Source organism: Strigops habroptila, chromosome 20, assembly GCF_004027225.2.
Source record: "Strigops habroptila isolate Jane chromosome 20, bStrHab1.2.pri, whole genome shotgun sequence".
Taxonomy (NCBI): domain Eukaryota; kingdom Metazoa; phylum Chordata; class Aves; order Psittaciformes; family Psittacidae; genus Strigops; species Strigops habroptila.
The window spans coordinates 2017402-2037173 of record NC_044296.2 but is presented as its reverse complement, the minus strand read 5'-3'; the positions used below and the strand labels follow the sequence as shown (position 1 = coordinate 2037173).

The 19772-nt window shown below is 52.1% G+C and overlaps 3 protein-coding genes across 8 annotated transcripts; 1 reads left to right on the top strand and 2 right to left on the bottom strand.

Moving 5' to 3' along the window:
• Positions 1-331: 331 nt before the first annotated feature.
• On the bottom strand, positions 332-10026 carry SGTA (small glutamine rich tetratricopeptide repeat containing alpha). Of its 6 annotated transcripts, none has more exons than XM_030509166.1 (12): positions 9947-10026; positions 8576-8703; positions 7365-7468; positions 7071-7155; positions 6373-6472; positions 5171-5275; positions 4846-4984; positions 4046-4108; positions 3606-3643; positions 2747-2836; positions 2069-2192; positions 332-1948 (listed from the first exon to the last, which is right to left on the bottom strand). In XM_030509166.1, the coding sequence occupies exons 2-11, from the start codon at positions 8673-8675 to the stop codon at positions 2078-2080; spliced, it is 939 nt and encodes a 312-aa protein (XP_030365026.1). In that variant the 5' UTR covers positions 8676-8703; positions 9947-10026; the 3' UTR covers positions 332-1948; positions 2069-2077. The 6 variants fall into 6 exon arrangements, with proteins under 6 accessions (XP_030365026.1, XP_030365029.1, XP_030365030.1 ...); XM_030509169.1 differs by having other exon boundaries at positions 332-1747; XM_030509170.1 differs by having other exon boundaries at positions 332-1582.
• Positions 10027-10149: 123 nt separating this feature from the next.
• Positions 10150-19259, top strand: THOP1 (thimet oligopeptidase 1). The gene is made up of 13 exons (XM_030509162.1): positions 10150-10478; positions 11012-11215; positions 12399-12547; positions 13027-13134; positions 13834-13936; positions 14093-14253; positions 14390-14525; positions 14627-14993; positions 15234-15435; positions 15545-15731; positions 16064-16192; positions 16498-16634; positions 16759-19259. Exons 1-13 carry the CDS (start codon positions 10385-10387, stop codon positions 16915-16917), a joined length of 2136 nt encoding a protein of 711 aa, XP_030365022.1. The 5' UTR covers positions 10150-10384; the 3' UTR covers positions 16918-19259.
• On the bottom strand, positions 19100-19723 carry PLK5 (polo like kinase 5 (inactive)). Its single transcript, XM_030509756.1, has one exon. The coding sequence runs from the start codon at positions 19721-19723 to the stop codon at positions 19184-19186; it is 540 nt and encodes a 179-aa protein (XP_030365616.1). The 3' UTR covers positions 19100-19183.
• Between the last annotated feature and the right edge of the window lie 49 nt (positions 19724-19772).

Genomic DNA, 19772 nt, shown 5'->3' with positions numbered 1-19772 from the left:
AACGCGGACCGCGGCGAACGGTTCCGGAGCAGCACAGGCCGCCGGAGCTGTCCGGGGAGCGCGGTGCTGACTGGGCCAAGGCACAGGGCCCGGCCCCAACCGGTGGAGGAGCCAACGAAGAGCATCGCATCCTCCTCCAAAAACCAGCTGGAGAGAACTTAAAGAGTGTAGGGAAAGCAGAACGGGGCAGGAGCACCATTCCAGCAGTGAAGAACAAAAAGCAGGGAAAGGCAGATAAACCCCAGTTGTAGGTTTGGCCTCAGAGGAACAGAGCCCTGACCCCACAGCACCACATCTTGCTTCAGTCACCTGGGCAAGAGGGATAACAAAGGAAGTGTCCAAATAGTTTATTCTTCACAAGTTACATTGACCACATATTACTTTATGGAGCATTTACAGGTTGGGGTTTTTTGGGGGGTTTGGTTTTTTTTTTTTCCCTTGATATTAATCTGCAAATACACCTGCTCACTCACACCACCAGCTCTCCTGAAAGGGCGTTTTCCATCTCACATCTATCCACCTTCAGAGGGGATGCTTTTTGCCCAGCAGTCAGGCTGTGAACACACCTACCCCACCACAGGCAAATAACTACTTTAAAACCAATTCTGTGGTCGATGTAAGCCTCTGGCCTCAACTAGTTACGTTAGGGGAGGGGGCCAGAGCTTTCCATCAGCCCAAGGAGTGACACAGGTAACTAGAGGGGTGGAAGGCTGCAGGTGGCTCGAGGTGGCTACAAGAGCTTTTCCCTTTTCTCATACACCACACACTGAGGTGTAACTGCCAATCCCCAACACTGAACCTGCAGCCATTTCATCACCTAGAATCCACATAGCATTGTTACTCCTGCTCTCTACTCAGGCACCCGCTACTCCTACCATTAGCACAGTCAAACAGGTTGATTACTTACATGCATAAAAGATAAAAAAGTAGGAAAAAAACCCCTTTAAACACCAAAAACATCCTTACTGTCCACCTGACTAGTTCACAGATTGGATTATTCCAACAACAGAGCCATAATTACTAAACACTAGACAAATTTTGTCAGGACTGGGAAAGAACCCCAAGCAGTGCACCAGGAAACGCTCGCTACAGGAGCTGTCGCATGTGGGCAGGTTCTTCCTGGCCAGTCACGACTCCCCCACATTTACACCATCCTTTGAGAGGTGAGCACCAAACTCCCATGCAGTAACACCACGGCCACGTTGCTACAGACCTGAATGAGAAATGCAGTCAATCTAATCAACAGAAACCCTGTAGATCCTGCAATCTCCAGTGTTCAAACACCACCATCTCATAACTGGCAGGAGGATTAAACTGGGCTTAGGTAGGACTTGAACACTTCTTTGAAGTGGCACATGGGCAGGAAAGTGAAGACATCCTGTAGTGAAGAGTGCATCAATCTTCAAAAATGGGTTAAAAAATTCCCATGTAGCAAATAACAGAAATACAACAGTGTAGTTAATTGTTCCAGTGTCTTTAGAAAGACTGCTGTTGCTGCTGGTTTGTGGTCAGCTTGCTGGATCTTCCAGAAGAAAACAAAGAGACTAATGGAAAGGCTGAGGGAGAGGAGCAGGGATGAAGACTAGGGAAAGAAAGCATGAATCTGTCTTTAACATGCAGGTCATAGAAAGTATTTTGGTTTTCCATTATTTTTTTTCCCCCTCTCGGACACTTCCAACTCAAGAAATGGCAACACACACATGGCTTCCAGTTTTTAAAGCAAAGAACATAGTTCCCATGGACTGCGCTGGAGAGACAGGAAGACAAGACATTTGCAAATTCAATCTTTGAGCAAATAAAGTGTCCCTTTAACCACTGTGAACACTATATAATGAAATTCTCTTTGTCAGTCACGCAATGTGTGAGGGAAGTTCTTATTCACCGCTCCTCTGGGCTGAGCCTTGCATGAGGCACAGTACTAGCAGTACTGATGCAGATAACCCAGTCTCTGTGGGGGGGAGACACACCAAATTGCTAAATTAAGGCACAAGACTGATATTGCAGCCAAATACATAAAATTCCCACTCAGCTGGTCACAGTCCAGCAGCACTCCTGGCTACAGCCTCACCTGGAGGGCTCATTCCTGCTGATCTTCGTTACTGGCACTTGGAGTTCGACTCCTGATCTGGCTTCGTAGCTGCTCTATTAGTTCAGGATTCTGCTGCTGCATCTGCTGAGCAAACTGCTGTCCCCTGAAGGGAAAAAAGCAAGAGTCCTCTTTATGTTCTCACACCCTCTACACAGCCTGGAGAAGACAAGGCTCTAGGGAGACCTTAGAGCAGCTCCCAGTGCCTAAAGGGGCTACAAGAAACCTGGAGAGGGGCTTTGGACAAGGGCCTGCAGGGACAGGCCAAGGGGAATGGCTTTAACCTGCCAGAGGGGAGATTGAGATGGGCTGTTAGGCAGAAGATCTTCCCTGTGAGGGTGCTGAGGCGCTGGCACAGGGTGCCCAGAGAAGCTGTGGCTGCCCCATCCCTGGCAGTGTTCAAGGCCAGGTTGGACACAGGGGCTTGGAGCAACCTGCTCTAGTGGAAGGTGTCCCTGCCCGTGCCAGGGGGTTGGAACTGGATGAGCTTTAAGGTCCCTTCCAACCCAAACCATTCCATGATGCTTCACCCAGCCTTTCTCAACTGTTCAATTAAGATTCTGCTTCTGGTTTTAAAAAAAAAAAAAAAAAAAAAAAAAAAAAAAATCCCAAATCTATTTATTGACCAAGGCAATGAGAAACTCCCAGCTCTCTACTCACGCTTGTATGAGGCTGGCAAGATCATTTGTGGATGGGCTAGTGCCTGCTGCTCCCATGGGGTTGTGGCCACCAGAAATCATCCCGGACATGCTGAGGAAATAAGAGTCACTGCTTAGAGTAGGAAAAAACCCCACAGAAATGGTTTAGTTTACAGTGGAAGGGGAGTGTCAGCATAATGGAGCACCTTCGCAGACAGAGTATGAAGTTATCTGCAAGGGAATCTTCTGCAACAACTTTTCTTTAACTGCAGAAGAGGAACTGTAACATTAAACTGCACAATATTTGTAAGAGTGTCAGTTCCTGTATTCCCAGAGATTCTCCCTTTTGTGTGCAAGCCATGTGTTTGGTTTAATTAAAACACTGCCCTTTCTCACACAAGCTGTTTGCTTGCTCTGCATCAACAGAGATCTACTGACAGGTCTGCCTAAACATATTCACTAGTGGCATGCATGCCTTATTATTTTGATGACTTTGTATTAAATAAGCATCTCATAAACATTTTAAGTTGATCCTCATAACCCTGTGGCACCAAGATGGAGCTGTGAATCTCATCTTCGGGTCACATAAACACTACGCAGCAGAGCGAGACTGATCCCAAGCTTTCCAAACCCAATTACAGTGCCATGATCTACGCTGCTTGCCTTCTGCAAATGTTTATACCAAGATACCTCTTCAGCACGGTCTGGAGTACTCAGAATACACACTAGTCAAGGCAGCTGGATGGGTTTAAAGCTGCCCTTCATAGTTTTGGTCCAAGGACCATCCTGCTCCCACCAGTTCAGACCTACTGCAAATGCCAAACACACAGAGCCTCAAATAAACGATTCAAAAAGGAAATACAAGATGGGATCAAACTTACAGCTGTTGTACTTGTGGATTGTTCATTAGGTTAGATGCCTATTTAAAGAGGGGAGAAAAAATGACACCCTATTTAGTCAGAAATTACTGGGTGGATATGCAGATGTTGTGCCATTCAGCTACAAAGGAAAAGCAGAAATACTGTGAAACAGATCAGTAGAACAAAAATAGCTAAGAGGAGCACAGTGCAACACACAAGACAAGGCTGGTAACGCAAAACAGGCACCCTTCCTACAGCCAGCATGTTGCAAGGAGAAGCTGGTGAATGAGGTCAAATGAAGAGCAGCGACTTCACAAAATACAAGCCCAGTTTCCACACTGAATGAAATGAAAACAAATCTGCTAGGGAGACACAGGAGCTTCCCAGGCCACGTACTGCTACATTTCATCCTGAACAGACCAACATCCAGACCATACAGCCTGATCTGTGTCCACATTTACCATACTCATGAAGCCAGGGTTGTTCAGCAAGCCAGCTAAATCGAATCCTCCTGGACCTCCAGTCTGTAAGCATAAAGAAACCACATGCAGATGATGACATCTTCTCACTTCCTGACAATGAACATTAATACTTTACTCCCAGTGTTACAAAACAAAGGAAAAAGGCTCTGTCCATACCCTTTCCATAAAGCTCCAGACCACAGCCAGCCTCAGGGGATTAGGCTCACTAAAGGAGTCAAAAGGCAGCTTCACACCCCTCACAGCCACATTAGAATGTACAGCTAGAACCCATTACAACTGCCAAATGAAACACATCCACTTGGCCACCTTTGCACTGGAGAAGTCTTTAGAAAACAAGAAACCCATCAAAATTATGAACATCTTCTTGCATGGAGCAGGGCAGCAGTGCAGCTTTCCGGCTAGGAAACCTCTAGGTTTCTTTTCTCAAGAAAAGAATCTTTGTAAGGAAAAAAAAGCCACCTAAAAAATGCCCTTTTGGTATTGCCAACAGGTCACTAGGGAAAGAAAAAAAAAAAGCTGGATTTTAGGAGCAGTGACTCGTCTGTTTCAAAACACTCCTTTCTAAACAGTCTCACTTTCCAGCTCTTTCAAATAAGGCTGAGGTGACTGTGCTCAAGAATGGTCACAGCAGGACTTGTCTTCCCTCTGTCTGCACACAAGAATTGTATTCTAAACACAACCAAGGCCATCAAGGCTCAGCAGAAAGCAGCTTCATTTACAATGAAGCAGCTTCCTTCTAATCTTACCCACAGATAACAAACATTAGTTTCACAACTTACTGGACTTGGAGTCTCCTTCATTTTCTGTTCAGCTATTTTAAGGTTGGATTTGTACGTGTCATTGTCTGGATCCAGCTCCAGGGCTTTCTTGTAGTAAACTACAGCTTCTGTGTGTTTGTTTAAGCTGGAGAGGGCCAAGCTATGAAAGTGGAAATAAAATAAAAGGTCACAGTTAGATAAGCACTTGCAATCTTCCTCCAGCCCCAGCAAAGGAGAAACACTAGGTATTTTTGCACGGCATTCCAGGGCAGAACACCCCTAATAGTATCACTGCCACAGGGCATTAAGCTTAAAATTCTGGTACAAAAAACCATAATGCTCTTACCCCATTCTGCCATAAGCTTTGCTGTAGTTTGGATCAATGCCTATAGCTCTTTCACAGTCTCTCACTGCTCCAGCATAGTTTCCTAGTTTACTGTATGCAGCAGCTCTGGAGGGAACAGAGAAAGTGTACAGAAAACACTTAACAGCTTCAATATGCTGCTCAAGGTCACCCCTGTTTAATCTCTGTAGTCTCCTATTGTACAAGGTAAAGTCAAGTGTGAACTTGACATAAATCCAGGTCATATCTAGGCAAGCAGACTGCTATCCAAACACCCAGCTCCACAATCTACTCCTGCTGCAAATAAATCTAGGCTTACGTCTCCTTATGGACTTTCCAAGAGGAGCCTGGCCTCCAGAGAGCCATGTACTATCACACTTGCAAGCTCAGATAATCTCTCCCGGCTTCTCTTATGCCTTGATTTCTTAGTCATAACAACTGTTATACCCATTTCCCCCCCACACTCCACGTAAGAGGGGAAAACTTTTTTTGAAGCCATAATGTGCTCATCCAAGCCTCAATCTCACAACTCTCATCAAGGGGCATTTGCCCAAAAGCTCATGGGACTGACCCACATGCAGCTAAAGGCACGAGCTGCACTCCTTGCTCCAAGAAATGCCTCACCGTATCATCAACACATGTGCAGACATGTTCTTCACATAGCCAGCTGTGGGTATGTACTCACAATAAGCAGGCAGCTAAACCAAATCCTGATTCAAAGCCTGCTTTATTCACCAACTGTCTTCCCACCAACTTCCAAACACTTTTGCTTAGAACAGAAAAGCAGGGAATTTGCTTGCATACCCCATTTTACACACACATCAACTTACCTAATTCTCAATAACAAGCCTTCAGCTTGTCTCATTTCACTCCTTTGCTTTTATTATCAACACAGCCTCTGAAACCTGGGCCCTCTATCCCACTTAAGAGTTAAGTGCATGAAAGCAGGCAGTGTTTCTCAGCATCCTTATGTCTCCTCAAATGCCTAAGAGTTTGTTTCCACACCCACATCCTACCTAAAGATGCCAGGGCACAGGAAAGCATGTCACTATGAGCTTAAAAAAAACTACACAAAGAGCAAGGAACAGAACAAGCAGCCTACAGAATCATAACAAAAAAAAGGGAGGGGATTTTGACCATTCAAGACTCTTAAATCTACATAACAAAAACACAGGTGTACAAGGATGGAGAAAGATAATCAGTACCTGTTGCAGAAATACACAGCATTGGATGGATTTAATTCAATTGCTTTTCCATAGAAACACACTGCAGCTTCAAAGTTTTCTGCCTTCATTTGTTCATTTCCTAAAAAGATGGTGGCAAGGCTCATTAACAAGGGGGGGGGGGGGGGCGGAAATAGGGTCAAACAGAAGCAACAGGCCTGGATTTATGTTCTACTTCAGAAAATAGGACAAGAGAGAAACAAACCACTTGCAAATGTTACTGGTCAAACTGCTTTGCCAGTGCAAGGCATGTTCAGCAATGAGGTGGGGACCTGTGTCTTGGCAATTCCAGGTTGCCTGATCCTGCAAGCCCTCCTTAGCACCTTCAGCTGTTCCCCCCACTTCAGGCCCACCTGAGGCCTCCCCAGAGCAGCACCACATCCTGAAGAGCACTGCAGTGTGTTGGCTCAGAGCACCATCTCCATCAAATTACAGAACTAATTGTGCTCTCTCACAATTAAGCAGCAAAAAGGCAACACGCAGAGGAGAGCTCAACAGGAAAGATGCCCATCCCACACAGCCAAATTATGTCAACCTACTGCAGCACCAGCAGAGAGACAAGAAATAGAAGGGTTGATCCCATTTGTCTTCCCCCTCCCTGCCCCAACCTTTTCCCAGCATTCACCAGGTGCCTCAATACCATCTAAACCTCATTATACACCAGCTCTGGAGGAGATTACCTTCAGTCTTGAGTCTTTCAGCCTCAGCTATGTCATCTTCAGAGGGGGTGATGGGCTCTGAGTTTGTTCTGATGTGTTCAGGCTCCTTAGAAGGAGAGGGAGAAGGCTTTACTAGACTCCCACTGAGAAGAACTCACACCTTCCCCTTCCCAAGCACCGGCTCATCAAGCCCAAAACATTTCCCTCCCACACACCTCTGAGGGGGCAGCATTTCTTCTCAGAGGAATCAAGCAGAGCTCATTGCTTTGGCTGCTTAAATGGAAACTCAGCACATATTTTAGGGCACTTACTAACCTTTCCTGCAGCAGCTTCGAATATTTCAGGAAGAGTCTGGGACACAGCTAGGCCTTGGTCTTCCATCGAGACCCCAAATGCAGTCTCCAGGCACTGGATGGCAACTAGACAAGAAGAGTCATGTAATTAGCTTTCCCCACTCCATCTAAATTTTTAACCCTTTCCCACAGCAGCTGAATTTCTTACTAGAACATAACAGAATCGAGAGAACAAACCACACACCAGGATATTTGGGACATATCCTCAAATTTTGCCAAATCCTCAGAGCTGGGCAAACTGGGCTCTGAAGCTCAAGCTCCTGAATGGATTCACTCAACTCCTATCCCCTCAGGTGATTGCAGAGCAGGTGCTGGGGGTAGCAGTTAACCAAGCCTGGGTTTTACTGACATTCCCATAGCTGTGGGTAGCAAAGAGCAAGGAGAGAGTTGCACATTTCACTTGCTAGAGGGTGGCTGTCACTGTGGCCATGCAAAAGACACTGAACCACCATGTCCTCCCTCATCGGGAGCCTGGTGGGGAAGCTGTTCCCAGTACAGAGGGGAACTCCAGTGACACCACAGAGCTCTCATGCCATGTTTTACAGTCCAAAAGCACCAGGAACAAACCCCTTCTTTGCAGCCAACGCCGTCCTTTGTTCCTGCCTCAGCCAGGAATGTACCTGCCACTCTGCAGACATGCCTGTGCACTCTTTTAATGGGACAAATGTACAAAGCCAAAGACCAAAGCATAAGCTCCTTAAGCAGATCTTTTAAGATCAGTGCAATCATGTTACCAGTGAAGCCCTCTGTAAAAAAAAACTGTGTAAGTACTCCAGGGTGTGCTGTGGAAAAGCATTGTGATAGCAATGGGGAAAAGCCCTCTGCAAGCATGAAACACTGGTGAACAGAGTCATGATTTTACACTACACTACAACCCTCCTGACTCCACCTCATTTAAAATAAAACTTGTAAGTCTCAAAGCCAGGGTCACAGAGTTTTTTTAATCTCAGGTATATCCCTTCCTCCAACTAATCTGCTTTTGAAAGAGATAACAGGAAATCAGATGAGCAATCAGCATTCCTCATACCTGCCCAAGAAGACAAATTCATTTCCAATCTTGATCAACGTTTGATGTTAAGAACAGCGAGGAAGGGGCAGAAGAGAGTAACAGTGTCTAAGTGTTGGGCTGACAGACCTGGATGCATGAACAGGGAAGCACATAAAGCCACCTACCTTCCAAACTCTCCTGAGCATCTGGAGACAGCCCCCCATTCTGTAGTTGGTCATGTAGGAACTGGATGATGGAGTAGGCAAGGCGCTTCTGGTCAGCCATTCCTGCAGCTCGCTCCAACTTCTTGGAACTTTAATAAAAATAGCCCCAGAGAGAAAAGTTATAGGGCTTGATAGACAAGAAAGCAAAGAATTTTGCTGCTGCTCTCCCCCAGTATGAATGTAAGGATAAAGGAGTTGTTCAGGACTGGCCAAGGCTTCCAGGACCTTCGTTGAACTCTCTGCTGTAAAAACAACCCAATTTCCATGAATTCTCCAGACCTCAATTCACCCTCCTCAGCTCAAGCTGCACAGCACAATAGTGCCATGCAAGGCTCCTGCCAAGAATATACCAAAGGTATTGCAGGCACTCAGGCCACCAAAACAGCTCTGACTAGAACTAGATAAACTGAGCACTGAGGAGTTCACACCTAAGAAACCAGTCTTCTGCTTCCAGAGCATGAGCTTGTTCTGAAACCAAACAAACGGCTGAAGCAGTTTGCCACTGTTAGCAGAGCTGGGGCTCAGGGTGCCAGTCCTCTGCACTGCTTCCCAACCTGCCCTACCAGAACATGGATAGTAGAGGAGCTAAAGCAAAATAACTCCCAAAACCAGACCCAGAGACCCCCAGGCAGGTCCTGGAAGTGCAACAGCCACAGCTCCTTGAACAGCACTGCTGCTGAGCTGAAGCACTCTGCCTCTCCAGAATGCTCCACTGGGTTTACAGAACCAAAACCCCTTCAAAGGGATTTACTATAGAAATTACATTGTTTAAATGCAAACTCTGTGAAAGAGACACCAACAGAGCTCAGCTGGCCCCAACCCACTGAGAGACACCAGCGATACACCCAGTCACAGCCACAGGTATCGTTGCCTGTGCTGGGCTCATGGCTCCAGTCACGAGTGAGGCTGGAGCCCCCACAGACCCTTCCGGACCCCAGAGGCAGGACAAGGGAGACCCCTCTCCTGCCCCGTACCCCGAGGCCCTGCCCGCAGCACCCACCGCGCCCTGGGCAGGCCCGAGGGGCGCGGCAGGCCCGAGCGCCGCTCCCGCCAGGGCAGCCCCGCTCCCACAGCGCTCGGGGGGGGACACGTGAGGGCAGCACGGCGCACGGCTCCGCTAACGGAACGCGCCCGCACCGCGCGGGGGCACCGCGCCACAGCCCCCGGCTGGGCCCACACGGGACCCCGGTCTAGGGAAGCGCCAGGCCCCACAGCGACCGGACCCCGGTTGGGTCACTGCCCCGCCGCGGCCGGATGCCACCGGCGCCTCCGCGGGAAGCGCGGCCCGGCCCGGCCCCCCCCGCCCCGCTCACCCAACGCCCCAACACTCGCCTCGGCCGGGGCGGGCTCAGCACTGCGCATGCGCCGCCCCCAGCCCGTTGCGCCTGTGCAGTACTCCCGCCCCCCCCTCCCGCCCCGGCTCTTACGCCGCCCGCAGGAGGGGACAGCGCATGCGTGTGGGCGGGGCCGGAGGCCCCTTGTCTCTCCGCCTGGATTTTTACCATCGAGAGGGGACGTTGCTATGGAAACGGGCTGGCGGGAGCGCCGGGCCGCGGCGCTGCTCCCGACGGGCTCCGCTCCTGCCCCCGGGCCGTGGCTCTGCCCCGCAGCCGCCGAGGCTGAGGGTGGAGGCAGCGGCGGGGCTCTACGTCTGCGGGCGTGTGGGCCGCTCCCGCCCGGCCCGGCTGGGGTGAGGCGAAGGGGAGAGAGGCCCTGAGTCCTCCACGCTCCCAGAATCCCTCGGCGCGGCCGCTCTCTCTATCCGCCTCTATGGTTGGGGCACATGCTCCGTGCGCGGGGCCGGCGCGGTCTCCTCCTGGCCTCGCCCGCAGCGCGGCGCCTCCCGGCATGGCGCCCCCCGCAGGTACCGCCGGCGGCGACGGCGGGACGGGGTTGGCGGCGGCGCTGGGGCGGGCGCTGGGGGCGGCCGGGGGGAGGAGGCGGAGGGGCGAGGGGCTGTCGTGGCGAGGCGAGGCGGAGGAGAGAGGGATGGGGGCAGGAGGAGGGAGCCGGGGCTGCCTCCCCGGGGGTTGCGTAGGGAGCCCCTGGTCTCCTGCTCCCCCCGCTGTCACCTCTCTGCCCTACAGCTGCGGTCCCGGGCTGCCAGAGCCACCCCCCTCCCGCGGGCAGAGGCACCTGCCAGGGGCACGGCGGGGAGTCGGGTTTCTGTGGAGGGCTTGTCGTGACTGAGAGCGTAAACAGCGCCCGGAGCGTAACCCGGCTGCCGATTGCCGCTAGCGCCCGGGTTCCTTCGGAACCTGGTTGTCTATCAGCGTGGTTTGTTTGCTGGGCCTCTCCTTTAAGTGCTTTTATCGATGTTTAGCTATGCAGCTGCATTTTTCTTCCAGCCCGTCTAAGGCTGCGGCTCACAGAGCATTTTCTCCCTCGTGTCCCCAGGTAACGTTGTGGATAGCCAGTCCCCCAGGCTATTGGCAAATCAGCTAAGATGGGACCTGACGGCCGAACAGATAGAAAACATGGCTGCAGAGCTCACAGAGAGGACCAAGATTGTGTACGACCGGGTGGGCTCCCAGGAGCAGGGTGAGGTGTCATATGAAAACACTCTCAAGGCACTGGCAGATGTGGAAGTTGAATATACAGGTATGTACACTGAGAAGGAATCCTGGCGTTCTGGAAATCCATGTCTTATGAAAGTTTTTTTGATGTTTGTTTTTTTCTGTGGACTTTTATCTCCTTTTTTCTTCTCTTGGTCCCTCAGCAGCATGTTGTTTTTTTTCCTAGTTAATGTTTATACAGCTTAGATATAAGTACAAAGAATAGAGATTTGGAATAGAAGAGCGAGTCTAAAATGAGGACGGTGCTTTGGCAGCAGGATGGTCTGTGGCAGGAGTAGCCAGGTTGTCTCCTGCTTTTATTTGTCAGTGCATTAGTGGGAACAAATTGTGTGTTGGCAGAAGTGGTTCAGATGATCTAAGAAATCTTCAGCTCTTTGCTAACTTTTTCCTTAAGGCAGCAGGTAAATGTCTCTCTGTGTGCCTTGTTCAAACACTGCTATCATTTTAGGGCTTCTGTGTGGAGCAGAAGCCAGCTTGCAAGCCTTTTCTTTCTCCCCTCTGATTTCTTCTTCCTAAAATAAGAGGAAAAGCCCTTACTAAAGAGGGGTAGTGTTAACTTCAGCAGAACTGTCAGCACTTTCCCTGGGCAACAGAGAGTAGCTGCCTGCTCCCTTTCTGCTGGGTGGAGAGTTCTCGTGCATGGAAGGCAGCGCCTTCCCGCTGGAGTTGTGTTATTTCACGTTTTGCTGAGATGGTGGCAGTTTGTTTTCACTTCTAAAATGGAAATACTTTAGGGCAGAGCACACCTGGGGTGTGGTGGCTTTTGGGGAGTGTCTGCAGTAAAGGTGTGTCACTTTCGGCCTGGTCCTCTAAGGAGAGGAGTCATACAATGGTGCTGCCCTGTGTCTGCCAGCACAGAAATCCTGTGATTCTTTTTGATACCGGCGGTAGATGAGGAAAAGGCATTGGGAACTCACAGGCATGAAATCCGTGAGAGAAAGAGGGATTGTGGGGGGAAATCAGTGGATGGCAGTGAGGAAGGGTGTCTGGGTGCTGTGGGTGACAGTGCTGCTTGCAGAGAACAGCTCTGGGTTTGTCTGATGGCAGCCACTTGCCTCGCTCTTCCCTTGTGTGGGCAGGCAGGTCAGGCTCTGGGGCTGTCAAACCGGCTCCCAGTTAACACAGGCTCTCTGTGTACACTCCCACTCACGAGCAGTTCTGGGACATGAAGCCGTTGCCTTTACCACAGTCCCTCTTCTCTCATCCAGTCCGTCGGAACATGCTGGACTTCCCCCAGCACGTCTCTCCTTGCAAAGACATCCGTGCAGCGAGCACTGAGGCTGACAAGAAGCTCTCAGAGTTCGACGTGGAAATGAGCATGAGGCAGGACGTGTATCAGAGGATTGTTTGGCTCCAGGTCAGTGATGTGCCTGAGCAGGGCACTGAAACCTCCTGGAATTACAACAAACCCTTTTCCCTTGTCCCAGAACTTAGAAGTGAATGATGGCAAGTCAGGTCTGGAAGTGAACTGCTGCGTGATTGTGGCAGAATGGTCCAACTGTTAGTGGGAACTAGGGACTTGGGCTATGAGGGCTCTTCCTTCCCTCCCTCAGGGCCTCAGTTACCCTTTTTATAAGGTGGTGTTAGTAAACCCAGCTTGCCTGCTGTGGTGACAGGGCAGGGTAACGCCCTGGATCATGCTGTAATATGGCATAAAGGTGATATGCTTAAAGCAATCTGGTAGTAGCTAATGCACCAAACCAAAGCCCTCTTGTGGGCTGTTTCCATCTGTTTCTGGGTCACTGGTGTTATGATAACCCCCAACTCCCACCAGGAACTGTCTTTCTGCAACACCTGATCCTGCAGTTCCCTGTGCCTCTGGGTTTTGTTTTACAGGAGAAAGCAGAGAGTGCTTCACTGAAGCCTGAAGCAAAAAGATATCTAGAGAGGCTGATCAAACTGGGTAAAAGAAACGGTCTCCATCTCCCTGAGGAAACGCAGGAGGTGAGATCACAGAGCTTAAAGTAAGCACACACATGGGAGTCTTGCAGGGCTGAGAGGACAGTGTAGTGCTAGAGCAGAGGACTGAGGCTTAGACTCAAGTTTTGCTCCTGATTCCCATGACTTCGAGCACACTGGTGATGCCTTTATGCCCCTCCTTGTCCTTTCCATTGAAGGAGATGACATTTACAAAGTGGGATCAACACTAGGAGTTGAGGGGCTCCTGAGAAGCTGAAATTGCAGATGGTACTGTGCAGGTCGAGTGGAAGCAGCACCCACTCCCCACATGCAAAGGGGTGATCAGGTGAGGGGGGCTGAGCTGCTCAGCATCTCCCTCTTTTACCAAGCACCGGTGGCTCAGTGAAGGAGCTCGAAGCTGGATTAAAAATAGAAGAGCAGGTGAAGCAAAATGAAGGTAGAGGAGGTTCTTGGTTAAACACCTGCACCTCCTGAATTGGCAGGAGACAGTCGTGACCTTGCTGAAGTGGCTGCTTTCCTACCAGGTGTGATGCAGGGGAGCCTGTACCAGGCTGAGGGCTCAGCGCCTTCATGCAATTAATTCTGCTACGTTGTATTTGAATTCAAGCCAAGTGCAGACTCACTACTGGGCAGCTCAGCAGGCTGCTGCCTGCAGACAGTGGATGGTGCTGTTTGGCTTCCCCCTTTGGGGCTAACTTTTTTCTGTTCATCTGTATTTTAAAGAAAATCAAAGCTATTAAGAAAAAGCTGAGCGTCCTTTGCATAGACTTCAACAAGAACCTCAATGAAGACACCACCTACTTACCCTTCTCGAAGGAAGAACTAGGTATGGAGCATTTGGGCTTATTTCTCTGCTGGTGTGGCCCTGAGTGCCTGCATTCCTCTGGCTAAGGAGCAAGAGCCTGTTCCTGTCCTCAGTCCCAGAGCTGGTATTTCTGGAGAGGCCTGGGCTCTCCATCAGTCTTGTCTGCTCTTTTCTCAGGAGGGCTCCCTGAGGACTTCCTGAACTCCCTGGAGAAAACAGAGGATGGAAAGCTGAAAGTCACCTTGAAATATCCACACTATTTCCCTCTCCTGAAGAAGTGCTATGTGCCTGAGACAAGGAGGAAGGTGGAGGAAATGTTCAACTCCAGGTGCAAAGAGGTAGGTGGGCCTTGCTGCTTGCCAGCAGGGCCGGACAGTATAGGGGTCTTGTCTGACATTTGTGCTTCTTTCAGCACTGGGGCTCGTGCTTCACTTTACTCACCTCACTTTACTCTTGTCTGACTCTACCATGCAGGAGAATTGCTTGATCCTCAAGGAGCTGGTGGATTTGCGGGCTCAGAAAGCCAGTCTGCTGGGCTTCAACACACACGCGGACTTTGTGCTGGAGATGAACATGGCTAAAAGCAGCAAGACAGTGGCTTCATTCCTGGGTATGGCACTTGGCTGTGGAGCCAAGAGCTGGGGCATGTGTTGAGCCAGGTCTGCTGCTCTCAGCCCTGGGTGCTAACCCTGCCTGCCTTGGTTTTCCTAGATGAGCTGGCTCAGAAGCTGAAACCCCTTGGGGAGAAGGAACGGGCTGTGATCCTGGACCTGAAAAGGAAAGAGTGCGAGAAGCGTGGCCTGGAGTTTGACAACCGCATCAATGCCTGGGACATGCGCTATTACATGAACCAGGTGGAGGAGACCAAGTACAGTGTGGACCAGAATCTGCTGAAGGAGTACTTCCCCATGCAGGTGGTCACCACAGGCCTGCTGGCCATTTACCAGGAGCTGCTGGGGCTCACCTTCCATCTGGAAGAGAAGGCTCAGGTCTGGCATGAAGACGTCCAGCTCTACACCGTGAAGGATGCCTCCTCTGGGGAGACCATTGGCAAATTCTACCTGGACCTGTACCCACGGTGAGGCCTTGGGCAAGGTGAAGCAAGAGAGGAGGGATAGGGCACGGGGAAGAAGGCCTGCTGTGTAGCTGGGGAGGAGGCTGTCCCACTCCCAGACACGGGGCTGTGCGGAGGGAGCGGTGTCTGCTCAGGCAGGGCAGAGCATGGGGTCACCAGGGGGCTTTTGCTCTGAGCAGGATGGTGGTGGTTCATGGATGGCCTTGGGAGTGATCTGTGTAACATCTCCTCTTCCTGGCCTAGGGAAGGCAAGTACGGGCACGCAGCCTGCTTCGGCCTGCAGCCAGGCTGCCTCCTGCCAGACTCCAGCCGGCAGATCTCAGTGGCTGCCATGGTGGCTAATTTCACCAAGCCCACACCGGATGCACCTTCCCTGCTGCAGCACGATGAAGTAGAGACATATTTCCACGAATTCGGGCATGTCATGCACCAGCTGTGCTCTCAGGTGAGGCCTGGCTGGGCTGACAGAGGGGATGGCTTGTTACCTTTCCCCCTGTCATGCTCTCCTGTGGGGGTTAAATGACATCCCACTCTCAGCTTGCTGTGTCTCCTAGGCGGAGTTTGCCATGTTCAGTGGGACACATGTGGAGCGGGACTTTGTTGAGGCACCATCACAGATGCTGGAGAACTGGGTGTGGGAGAAGGAGCCACTGCTGCGCATGTCCAGGCACTACAAAACTGGAAGCCCCATCCCTGACGAGTTGCTAGAGAAGCTCATTAAATCCCGGCAGGCAAACACAGGTTGGTCCCTGCAAAGGGGCTGGAGGGAACAAGGGATCTGTGCTGTCCCCAGCAAGGGCAGAGCCTTGCTGTGGTGTCCCCCGAGTGTGGGGAGGAGGAGACCCTTAGTGAGCTGGCCAGGTAGAAGAAAGGCTTTGCTCTGCTCTCCATGGCGTTCTGGGGACTGAGGGGATGAGGATCAGGTGCTGCTGAACCAGGATGGGGGAAAGGGGTCAGAAGCTGGGTCTGAGGAGAACTGTGGGAGGACCCCAGCCTGCACTGCTGAGACCCAGCCTTGGAGATGCTCCTGCCTGCAGGAAGCAGCTCGTTTTGCCTCTTCCTTCTGGAAACAGGGCTCTTCAACTTGCGTCAGATCGTGCTGGCCAAGGTGGACCAGGCGCTGCACACCCAGACGAAGGCCGACCCCGTGGAGGTGTTTGCTGGGCTGTGTGAAGAGGTGCTGGGTGTCCCTGCTACCCCAGGTACACAAGGGCTTGGGGTCCCTCTCGCTGTCTGTCTAGGCCTGGCCTGCAAGCTTGGCTCACCAGGTGGTTTTCAAGGCTGGGGCTTCAGGCTGGCTCAATAGGGACAGCTTCTGCTGGCTCCAGGAAAACCAGGGCTGAAACAATGCAAAAATAACTGGAAAGTTCTTCCCTGTTTCCCCGGGAATTGTCAACAAGCTGACCCAGTGTCTGCTCTGACACATATTTACACTATGGAGGGGCTTTTCCATGCTGTGAGCAATTCCAGTAGCCTTTCCTGTTAACTCCCCATCCTTTCCACAAAGGTACAAACATGCCTGCTACGTTTGGCCACCTGGCCGGAGGCTACGATGCCCAGTACTATGGCTACCTCTGGAGTGAAGTGTACTCCATGGATATGTTCCACACACGCTTCAAGCAGGAGGGGATCATGAACTGTAAGGTAGGAGGACATCCCACACAGGCTCCCAGTGTGTGGCATGGGATGCTTCCCCTGCCAGAGGTGGTCGGAGGTGGCAGCATCAGCGGGTGTCTTAACACATCCCCCTGTCTCTCTCTGCTTGCAGGTGGGCATGGATTACAGGAATTGCATCCTGCATCCTGGCGGTTCCCTGGATGCTTCTGACATGTTGAAGAAGTTCCTGGGCCGTGAGCCTAAGCAGGATGCCTTCCTGGCCAGCAAAGGACTGAAGGTAGAGAGCAACTCGCTGCCTTCGGCCTGCTGAGAAGCTGCTCCAGCCCATTTTGAGTCAAGCCAGCTCCTTTTTTCTACACTCCAGTCCTCTCAGGCCAAGCAATACCCCCTACTTCTGTCACCAAATGCATCCCGGGGCAGCCCCTACCTGGAGCTGTTCCTCCAGGATCCTGCTCCAAGCTCATCCTGGCCTTCAGCCCTGCAGAGCTGTCACAGGGCTCTGCAGTGACAGCTCTGCTGAAGGAGCTGAACTGCCTTTGTCACACACACCTCCCCACAAAGGGGTTGGGGCTGTCATTAGCCACACAAATTGGCTGAACTTTGAACCTGATTTCTGCACCAGGGTGAGTTTTGGCCTCGTTTGTAGCCAGGGAGGAGGTTGAGAGCAGTTACCAACCTTGAGTCATTGTTCTAAAATCCCTTCTTTTTAAGGAATGAGACTTCCCACCAGGCTTGGCTTGTTTTGTGCCGCGGGGCAGACTTAACTGTTCTGAGCACCAAACAAGCGGTCTGAGAAACTTGTTGGGGGCCACGTTCTCCCTGTCTTACGGCAGCTGTGGAATAAAGATGGGCAGATCCCAGAGCTTAAAAAACATTGCATTTACTGGAATGTCCTGCCCTGAATCCCTGAGGCACCCCTGCCTGGGCAGCAGGCCTGGGAGGGGGACAGAGGTGGCCAGTGCAGCTGTTTCCAGAGCAATAGTGGATCCAGGGAGCGTGGCCTGGGCCCCGCACGCTGCCAGGCTTCCCCTGGGATATATTGGAGGTGCTGGAATCCTGTGCCAGGGGCCAGCTTCAGGGTATGTTGCTGTTGCTGTCCTCTATGAGCCAGGGTGGGACAGGGCAGGGCTGTGTTTAAAACAAGAAAAGCTGACAGCTTCAAACAACACAGATGCCACTATAAAAATACCGTGTGGCTTTGTGCCAGGTGCCGAGCTGGGGGACTGCAGTGGCCCTTTGCCCGGCCCTGGGAGCGGCCAGGCTCTGCCCCACCAGCTCTTCCCCTGTCCCCAGGAACCCTGAGACTGGTGCCCATGTGGTGGGGGGCTGCATAGCATGGTGTGCCCCCCTCTGCGGTGCTGTTCTCCTAGCCCAAGCAGGCAGGAGGGCAGCTCTGCTGATGCAGGACTGTGGGTCAGAGCTGGTGGATAGGAGCGCTGCCCCCAGGGTTAAAACCTGATTTCTGGGTTTGCTCCTGTAGGAATCATGCATAGACTGGGAAAGGTTTTTAGCAGCGAGTGTGCAGGGTAGGTGGAAGGTAGCGGAGGGGAGCTGAGGACCTCGGAGGGGAGCTGTGAGCTCCAGCGGGCATGAGGGATGTGTGGTGATGGTCCTGGAGGGCACATCTCAGTCTCTGGTGTCCTGCCCCACCTCCAGCCTCGGGTGGTGCCATATGAGGGCTGTGGGATTGCTCCCTGCAGCTCTACTGCACATGGAGGGTGCCGAGTGCCACGCTTGCACCCACCATCCCAGCCAGGGCTGCACGTGGTTCCCCACCCACCCAGGGTCGTATGCTGCATCTCCCTCCCCACCCAGGCTGTTCCTTTGCTTCTCCTCTTGTCTGGGCTGTCACTGAGCAGCTCCGGCTTGTTCCCCACAGCGACTGACAGCGTAGGAAGAAACTCGCCCCAAGCGCAGACAAAGTCGTTGCTGTCACCTGCCCTTCCCTGCCCCACACCCCCTGGTGCCACCCTCCCTCACCAGTCCCCTCTTGCGCTGACATGTGGACAGGTCTGTAAGCAGCAAAGCGGCTCCTTGGTGCTTGCTGGGGCCACGTTGAACATCTTGTCTTTATCCCCACCCTCTGTTTTAGGCATAGGCGAGTGTCTGTCACGGGTGCTGGGTGCACTCAAGTTAATGCTGTGGGTGTTTCAGTGTCATGTTTTACCAAGCTTTCAGTGTTTTCTTTCAGACCTCTTGAGGGAGAGAACTGAAGCTGGACAGAGAAACCACACACTTTCCTCCCTCCTTCCTAGGCCACAAATAACTCTGTTCCTCCTTCCAGTAAGCCCTGCTGTTGGTGGTGCGGTGAGAGGTGTTGCAGGAGCCTGTGGCCAGGCAGAGCAGGGGGATGTGGTGCTGCTCCAAGCATTCCCTCTGCATGGGTGATCCCCAGGAACAATGCCAGGCACCAGGCTCCTTGGAGCTGCTCCTTCTCCCTCCCCAGCTCCTTGTCCCTATCCTGTCCCAGGCTGGTGGGGAAGAGAGCTCTCTTTCAGGTTTGGTTCTTTCATTTACTTCTTTTTGTTAACCTTTTCCAAGGGCAAACCGGTGTGTGTGTGTGCCGTCCGCAATGGTCACGTCCCACCCTGCTTGTGTCGATGACTGGATTTTAGACAGTTCCTAGCACTAATAAAGATTTTCCTAAGCGGATGTTTTCTTGGCTCAGATCCTGCTCCTTCGTGGGGGGGAGGTGGCAGTGTTCCAGGGTGGCAGCGCGGTGATCCCGGTCCTCCCACGTGATTCTGGTGCTCCTGGCACAACCGCTGCCGCAGTCTGCACAGCAGGGCCTGTCCCACGAAGATGGGCACCGAGTGGCAGGCGCGGGGTGGCAGCCTGTGTGGTGTGAAGCCCTGGGGAGCGAGAGGCAGTGACTGCCTGTCCCGTCCCCACCGTGGCCGTGCCCCGCACCGGCCCCGCACCTGCGTGAAGAAGCCATGGTCCACCATGTCCTGCAGGCTGGGCCGTGCTGCAGGCTCGGGGGCCAGCAGGTGGGCGATGAGGGCCTGGGCATGGGGTGAGAGCTGGCCCGGCTGTGGGTACCGGGCCGCCCGGATGTGCCAGTACAGCTCCTGCCGCTGAGCTGCCTCGAACGGGGGGCTACCTGTCAGCGCCATGTACCTGGGGGGTCCAGCTGCTCAGTGAGGCCGGGAGCACCCACCACCT